The following is an 8675-nucleotide window of genomic DNA, read 5'->3' on the forward strand; positions in this document are numbered from 1 at the left end:
GTCCTATCTTGGTGGGTCCGTTGAATATCACTTTGATCGGCCCACCTGCCAATGCGTTTGTTATAGGCTACGGGCCGCCGGCGGTGGATTCAACAAGGACAAGAAGGGTTTGGATTGATGATAACTGACCGGCTACTCGCATGGATTTGGCCGCCATCCGTCTGTTCGTAGCACACCACTACAGCCTACTACAACAATCATCTCTTCCGCTATCAGAATGAGTTTCACGTCTTTCAGTGGTAATCAGAGGACTGTCTCGTCCGACGTTGCTCGGCGGGCAGACTTCAATGAAATTCCTCTCATCTCTCTCAGAAGTCCAAAGAATGAGCTTCTCGAGCAATTGACTGACGCATGCACCCGCGTCGGGTTCTTTTACATCAAAGACCATGATGTACCCCAAGAGAAGATTGACAATCTCTTCAAGACTGCCGAATCCTTCTTTGCCCAAGGCGCAGAGAAGAAGAATGAGATCAATTACAAAAAGTCCAAGATTCTGAGAGGCTACGAGCCACCAGCTGAGGTGCGGACTGATGAGACTCGTAAGCCTGACATGAACGAGGCTTTCAACTGGGGGTATGAGAAAGAGCTTGATCCCACTTGGCCGAAGGGTCAGAAAGTTCAGGGTGAGCGCTTTTTGTGACTTGAAGTTACGGTTGGCTAATTGCGTCCTTAGAATGGAAGGACAATCCGATGAGTGGCCCTAATGTATGGCCCGATATGCCTGGTTTCCGAGCAAGCGTCGCGGAATACTATGCAGAAGTTCTCGGCTTAGCCAGGCGGATGATTCGTCTCTTCGCTGAAGTCTTGCTGCTGCCGCCTGACTTCTTCGACTCTCTTGTGTCAACACCTGGAGCCATGGGTAGATTGATTCACTACCCGCCACAGCAAGCTTCGGAGCCTGATGCACTGGGAATAGGGGCACACACAGATATCGAGTGCTTCACTATTCTATGTCAAGGCACGGTTCCGGCCCTGCAGATCCTCAATGTGGACGGAGAGTGGATTCAAGCACCGCCAATTGCAGGTACATTCGTGGTCAATATCGGTGACATGCTCGCACGTTGGACGAACGACCGCTTCGTTTCCACCGTGCATCGTGTGTGGAACGTAACGGGGCAGGAAAGATATTCAATTCCTTTCTTCTTCGGCGTCAACTACGACGCCACAATCAAGACATTGGATAGCTGTCTCGCGGATGGAGAAAAGAGCAAATACGAACCTGTGCTCGCTGGAGATTATGTTTGGAAACGGCTGAGTGTTAGCAGGGTGGACCAGAAGGAGCTTCGCGAAACCAATGCTCAAGTCGTGGGCGCCGGTCAAGCATAAGAGATAAACACAAAAAAAAAGCAAAACTAATTCTCAGCCGCACTGCGTGAACGCGTTACTGCGGTGATGTGCTGGTCAACTTGTGTGGTGCCCGTGTTTTTTTCTTTTGGTGCGGTGATATTCGGGCATTTCGGAGCGTAGACGTCTTCGAGGACTAGTAAATTCATTCAATAGTTGGCAACGAAGTCTGACATCCTACAGTTGAAATCCAGATTCGATAGCGCGAGTAACAGGCGCGTTGGCAATGAGAAGCATCGCAGTGAGGTAGCACGGAGCCACGTTATTGTTTGTGTCATTATCAGCATGCGCCCCGCAATCCAGTGTGGAGATGGCTACTCTATGGGCAAGCTAGCATTCCTTAGTTGGAGTGTTGGAATCTTAAGTCAGTGCCTCTTCTTTGCTGGAGATAGTGGCAAGATAAGATAGCGGGCGCCATCGTCCTGGCGCCGTTGCAGTCGGCCGGAGGAGTTGACTATCCTTCGACGGCCGCCGGCATACAGAAGTCTGGGTCGCCGCCGGCCGTGCTCCATGTTCAATGAGTCGGTTCGACGGTTGTTCACGGGGCTGCGCTCTGCCTGCGCCGCGAATAGAATATTTGGCGAGTTGAAGTAAGTATGCTGAGGCAGTGAGAGCATTGCACATACAGTGACGATCACGTCGTCTACTCTTCGTGTTCGATTATCCCTTCACGATGTCAAGCTCACAGCCCATAACACTGGCTTCGGCAGCGCCGTACGCTTACACCTTTACGCCGCGACGTACAGCACTCGTTCTGATCGATATCCAACGAGACTTTGTTGACCCGGATGGTTTTGGCGCCATTCAGTGCGGTGATGCGGCGATCTTCTCCTCCGTACGCTCCGTCGTACCAGCAGCGCAAAAAGCTCTCCTAGCAGCGCGGGCGCTTGGCCTCCATATTGTCCACACCCGCGAAGGTCATCTGCCCGATCTTTCAGATCTCAGTGCTTCAAAAAGAGACCGCCAAATAAATGCGCCGAGTGGTCACCACACTCTAGGAATTGGTAATCAAGGACCGATGGGGCGGCTACTAGTTCGGGGACAATACGGCCATGACATAGTAGATGAGTTGCGACCGCTCCCGGAAGAAGTGGTTGTGGACAAGCCGGGAAAGGGTTCTTTCTGGAATACCGATTTGCATAGAAAGCTCATGGCAAGGGGCATCAGCCATTTGATCTTCTGTGGAGTGACAACAGAGTGCTGCGTGACAACCACAGCGAGAGAGGCTAATGATCGTGGATTTCAATCCTGCATTCTCGGCGATTGCACCGGGGGCTTCAATTCAGACTACGTCAAAAATTCATTAGCCATGATCTCTTCGTATGACGGCCTGTTTGGGTTCACGACAACGAGCGCGGAGTTCATTGCGCAGGCGGAGAAACTCGCCGGCCCCCTCACTCCGCCTGGTACACCGCCTCCAGCTCCTGTTAGCTGGGATGGGCGCTCTTTGGACATTGCAACGTTGAAGGGGCTCTATCAACGGCATGAGATATCGCCCGAGGAAGTGGTTTCCAGTCTCTGTTCTCGGGCCGAACAATACCAACTCGAGAATCCTTACGTGTGGATTCACCTGCGATCCCGCGACTCCTTGATAGAAGAGGCAAGGAAGTTGAGCGCTAAATACCAGCAGAAGAGTGGCGATGAGCTCCCACCGCTCTACGGCATTCCTTTCGCGGTTAAGGACAACTTTGACGTCGCGGGTCTCCCGACAACCGCAGCATGTCCCACATATGCATACACCCCAGATTTGACATCTCCCGTCGTCTCAGCACTCCTTGAAGCTGGCGCAATTCTGGTTGGAAAGACAAACATGGATCAACTTGCTACTGGGTTAAGTGGCTGCAGATCGCCATATGGAACACCTTCAAGCGTCTTTGGAGGCGGCAAGTATGTTTCTGGAGGATCATCCTCTGGTTCAGGTGTCGCAGTGGCTGCCCAGCTCGTCTCATTCGCTCTTGGCACCGACACCGCTGGAAGCGGCAGAGTTCCTGCTGCATTGAACGGTATTGTTGGCTATAAGCCTACAAAAGGTACACTATCAGGAAGAGGGATTGTACCAGCTTGTCGGAGTTTGGACACGGCATCGATATTCACTTTATCGGCTGAAGATGCTAGAAAGGTCTGGTACGTCGTGGACCAATACGACTCAGAGGACGCGTATGCTAAGGATCCCGCTTCTCTTCCATTGCATCTCGTAGACTATCGAGATATCACGGAGGCGGGCTTCACGTTTGCTGTACCACCTCCTACTGCACTTGCTGTCTGCTCAAACGAGTTTCAAGTTGCCTTTGGTTCAGCTGTTCAGCAAATGCAGTCCATGGGTGGTCGACTGATAACACTTAATGCTTCAGCATATCAACCATTCTTGTCGGCCACAGAGCTGCTGTACAGCGGCAGTCTTGTAAACGAGCGGATAGCCTGCATCGGGACGGACTTTGTTCTGTCGAATCTGGAGTCGTTGCATCCGACGACCAAAGCACTGTTCAGTAACGTGCTTTCACGAGGCGCAAAACCTTGGGATGTTTTCTCTGATCAGATCAAGCAGGCGGAAGTTACACGAGAGACAGCCAACCTGTTCTCGAGACAGGGCGGGAAGGTGGATGTGATGCTGGTGCCTACTGTTCCATGCCATCCAACAATTGGTGAGATGGATGCTGATCCGATTGGGCTGAATGCGAAACTTGGAGAGTTCACGCATTTCGGAAACGTACTGGATCTCTGCGCCGTGAGTGTAAATGCTGGCTTCGTAGAAGGTGGGATGCCGTTTGGTGTCAGCTTTGTGTGTGCAAAGGGCATGGATGGGTACATGTTCGATGTTGCTTCGGAATTTGAACGGAGGATAGCATCAGCAATAACCAAAAAATAACGACCACTTCCACCGCCCCAGGTTTGGATATATGTCAGCGGTATCATCACAGATACTATTCCAAGGACCCCTCTGCTTGTCCCTGAGTCTCGCTCGACGCCGTGCCTGCCAGTATTTGTCTCCAAAGTGCGGTGAAGCGAGACAAGTCCGGGATCATCATGCGGAGAACTTGAATTCCCCAGGACATAGATGTGCTAAAATCCTTAAACCCAGCAGTACCCCGCACTAGAGGCTCGAGGCTCAAGAGCTCCTTGATGTACGGCGTATTCTTTGCAGTGATTTCCACCAGTGAGAATTGGATATCAAGTAGATCGGCAAGCCTGAAGAGCTCGTACAAAAGGGCGATAATGCATAACAGAAATGACTGTAGGCCTTGCTGGGATCGACACACGCTGCGCTGTCAGCTACGAATGTCGGTTTAAACCTGGAATAGCTAGAGGCTCGCCATTAAACCAAGTCACCGGTCATCCCCCAGAACTAGCACGCAACTTCCAGCACCAGTTGCATTTGGCTGCTTTTCTAGCCGCAATCCTAGCCTTTTCCTGAATCTAGTCGGCTGTCAACATGCGTGAAGTGTCGAGCCCCTCATCCCGGTTAAACGGCTGAACAACACGAAGTACATTTCGTGCGATATTGTGTCCATGTTAGATCTGAGATTGAACGGCTTCGGGCTGTCTTACACCGTTGAAGACCATGTTCTACATTAATATAACTATATTTTTCGGGACTTCAAGCTCATTGATGTTATGTCGTACTATGTAATATACCACAAGAAAGTTCACCATCGAGGAGTCCTCAAAGCTGTGTCGAACCATGAAGTTGTTAAAGGTCATCTTTCTTGTCACAGTCGCGACGGCGACGCGCCTCGATCAACGAGGAAGCCGTCCGCAGCTATCGCCGTTTCCTAGACAGCAGAATGTGAACATAGATACACATTTAGTGCTTCAATTCCCCTCGCCGCCATCAATAGGATCAAACGGGACCATTCGAGTTTATGATGCCTCGAATAAGAAATTAGTTGATAGTCTTGATCTGTCAGTTCCATGGTCTCCCAGTCCGTTTGGGAATGGCTCGACCAAGGCCAACTATAGTGATACGACAACATACCAGACGAACTTTGTTGGGGGAAGTACGTGAGCCAGTTCTTGAATAGATGGTCCACCAACGTTTAGTGATGGCATTTGCCAGCACTCTTATGATAAGATAGTTGCTGACATTCACTGATGTAGTGGACTTCTACTTCTTCCCTATCATTGTGCACGACAACACCGCAACGGTATACTTGCACAACAACAAGCTCGAATATGGCAAATCTTACATCGTTAAAATGGATCCCGACGTCTTGAAGATAGCTGATGACCAATTCTCTGGATTCACATCTGACTGCTCGTGGACATTTTCAACGAAGAGTCAAGGACCCAGCGCCGGAAGCACTCGCGTTGTCGTTGCAGCTGACGGCTCCGCTGATTTCAACACAGTTCAGGGCGCAATTGACTGGGCGCCAGCGAATCCAACTGAGCGCATCACAATTATCATCAAAGAAGGCAATTATGAAGAACTCGTGTATTGGCAGTACAAGACGAACCTGACCATCAGAGGAGAGAGTCGTAACGGGACAGTGGTTGGGTACCCCAACAACAGTGCATTCAATCCTCCAAACAGACAAGGCCCATCGCGCCGACCTGCCTTTTCTTTTCATGGCGTCACCGATGTCCAACTAAGCGACTTCACCATCAATAACTACTATAGAGGTCAGGCTGAGGCTTTACTAATAGAGGGTACAAGAGTCATTCTCGATCATTTGACCTTGAATGGCTCTGGCGATGCACTAACAACATACGGTACTATTTATGTCACCGACACTACGCTCATTGGTGATGGTGACTCTGTTCTTGGTTACGGCTCAGTCTATTGGCTGCGGAGTGAGATCAACTCAATCGGTGCCGTGACCTGGACGCGAACTGGATTCGGTGTGCATGGTAATGTTTTTATCAATAGCACCATCATTGGCCGACAAGGGAACTCCACGTTTGCCCGGCTACCAGACAATACTGGCGGTGTTGCTCCCAATTGGCCTTACGCAGAGATGGTGTTGATCAACACCAAGACGTTAGGGATACTCCCAGAAGGATGGGGTCCAGTTCAGGGTCCACCATTTGACTCGAGCCATGTTCACTTTTGGGAGTACAACACCATGAATCTAGACGGAGGCACTGTAGACATGTCGCGACGCCTCAACGTTTCAAGAGAACTGTCATTGCCACAAGATAAGGATATTATCACGTCATACACCGACCCTGCCTATGTACTCGGTGGTTGGACGCCTATAGTTGTAAATTAAACGATGTTCATGCAGTTCTTAAGATAGTCATTAGGATGCTCTAAGCTCATACTCGATAGCGCTGACATTGGCAGGCTTTCATTGATTGGAGCTAAGTCGCAACTACATGGTTAAGCTACATTCCCTGAAACGCTTATTACAGTTCTTAAACCTCTAGATGGCTTGATTAGTCTTAATGGTTCGCTTCCATCCAATTCGCGGGTTTGTATAGGTTGCTTGTGCTGTAACATTTGTTCCATTTATTCCACTGAATTCGAATGTGGCGATCGCATAATTGTCAGCAGGAACTAACGTGGGAACGGCAAGAGGTTCAAGAGATCTGCCATTCGCCAATGCTGTGAACGTGACCTCTGTGTAGTTGACGTCGTCGAAATTACTCAGCTTGATAGCGGCATGGCTATCTTCTGTTCGGCTAATCGAGAGAAAGGCATCCGTGAGATCTAAACCGTTTGAAATTGGACGACCGCTACGGGCACCAGGAAGAACACCTGCTCGGTAAGCCGCTTTCTGAGCGACCTCGTTTGTCTCATTGACGTATTGCGCAATTTTGTTCCGTAAAAATGTGTTTCCGTGCGGACCCGTATGATTCGGATATCCGTCGAGGGGTATTTGGGGTTCTTGTTCCTTCCCCAGTTATCGACAAACGTATTGTTACCGGTCCGGTACTCATCGCTGCTGTCATTGGGATCATACCAAAGTCCCTCGTTCAACATGATGTTGTTAATATATGTCATGTTACTGCTTCCTTCATCTGGGTGAAGTCCTTTGAAAGCGGAATCGTACCCATAATTATTGATAAACAGTGTTCCCGGAGAACAAGATAGAGAATATAAAGCGCCGAGATCAGTGTGTGAAATTCCGTACATGTGGATGAGATTGCCTTCGATTAAATTGTTGGCAGATGTTGTTGGAGTCTGATACAACGGTTGGTATTTGTACAACCCCCGGGACAAATAATCCGGACTACCGCCAGCATCGTTAGATCCCCAGCCATAGCCGTGGGATATGCCAGAATAGGGAGCATGATGAATATCATTGTGGGACACGATCGAATTCTGAACATAAGTTACCAGGATGTTCACAGTTGAGCTAAATAGAGCCGAATTGTTGTAATATATTCCCAGAAATTGTAACATGGGAGTTGACCATTCGTGGGTCGTTAGGGTGATGGGCATCTGCCTGGATACCACCCGCGGTAATGCTTCCACCCATTATCTGCGTGAAGTATCCGTCGACGATGGAGATATGACTCGCTCCCAAACCGACTTCAGATAGATGGGCGTTTGCGTCATTGCCAATGCCTACCCCTCCAGCCCCGAGTTCATTGAAGGTGCACTTCTGGAACACGATGTTCTTTGCTGCACTGATCTGAACAGCGCTTGGCATTTGCCACCAATGTGGCCGCGAAGCCTCGAATTCAGGATAAGTGGCATTCTCACCAATGTAACCACCTGTTTGCTGGTCAGGGTATCCATAATCTTTGGGTCTGAGCCAGGTTGAGTGAGCCTATATGTAAAAAAGTCAGTGAGTCTCCCGGAATGGCGAGGAAATACCCACGAATTCGAAACCTTCGAACGAGATGTCATGGGCAGGTTCTTCATAAGTTCCGCCAACTACGATGATTGCCTCCAGAATACCAAGATATGAGTCAACTCGGCTCATATCCTCCCCATCAAGGGGGATATAATAAACTTTCCCTTCTATCGAATCTAAAAAATACTCGCCAGCGGTATCCAGAAGCGCCCTACAGTTCTGTACAAATACACCGAATTCAGCAAAGGGCGATTGGACAATATCCCAACCGACAATTTGATTTGACCAAGAATTCTGCTTCATCACGAGTTGACGGTGCCCAACTGCTTGAATCGGGGCATAGCGGTCAGTGAAAGATGCAATGAAGGGCACTTCTGCATCCTGGATACCAGCCGTTGACATGAGCCAGTCATAATCTGGGTCGCTCCACTCCATACCGGTCGCAGTATAGTTGAAGTCTTTCCGATTGATCTGTCGGCGGGCATAGTTTGCTGCCTTGCCATCCACATACAAGTTCCTCGATTTAAGTCCCCTGGGAACTGAGGCAGCATAAATACCGCCCGACCCCTGTGTCCAGTTTTCAATTTTATA

The 8675-nt window shown here is 49.6% G+C and overlaps 1 protein-coding gene across 1 annotated transcript; it reads left to right on the forward strand.

The window, feature by feature from the left end:
• Nucleotides 1–217: 217 nt before the first annotated feature.
• On the forward strand, nucleotides 218–1326 carry UCRPA7_3217 (putative isopenicillin n protein; the record flags this gene model as incomplete). Its single annotated transcript, XM_007915807.1, has 2 exons — nucleotides 218–623; nucleotides 674–1326. 2 exons carry the CDS (start codon nucleotides 218–220, stop codon nucleotides 1324–1326), a joined length of 1059 nt encoding a protein of 352 aa, XP_007913998.1.
• Nucleotides 1327–8675: the final 7349 nt, after the last annotated feature.

The sequence above is a fragment of the Phaeoacremonium minimum genome, assembly GCF_000392275.1.
Source record: "Phaeoacremonium minimum UCRPA7 unplaced genomic scaffold PA7_03_scaffold_265, whole genome shotgun sequence".
Taxonomy (NCBI): Eukaryota; Fungi; Ascomycota; class Sordariomycetes; order Togniniales; family Togniniaceae; genus Phaeoacremonium; species Phaeoacremonium minimum.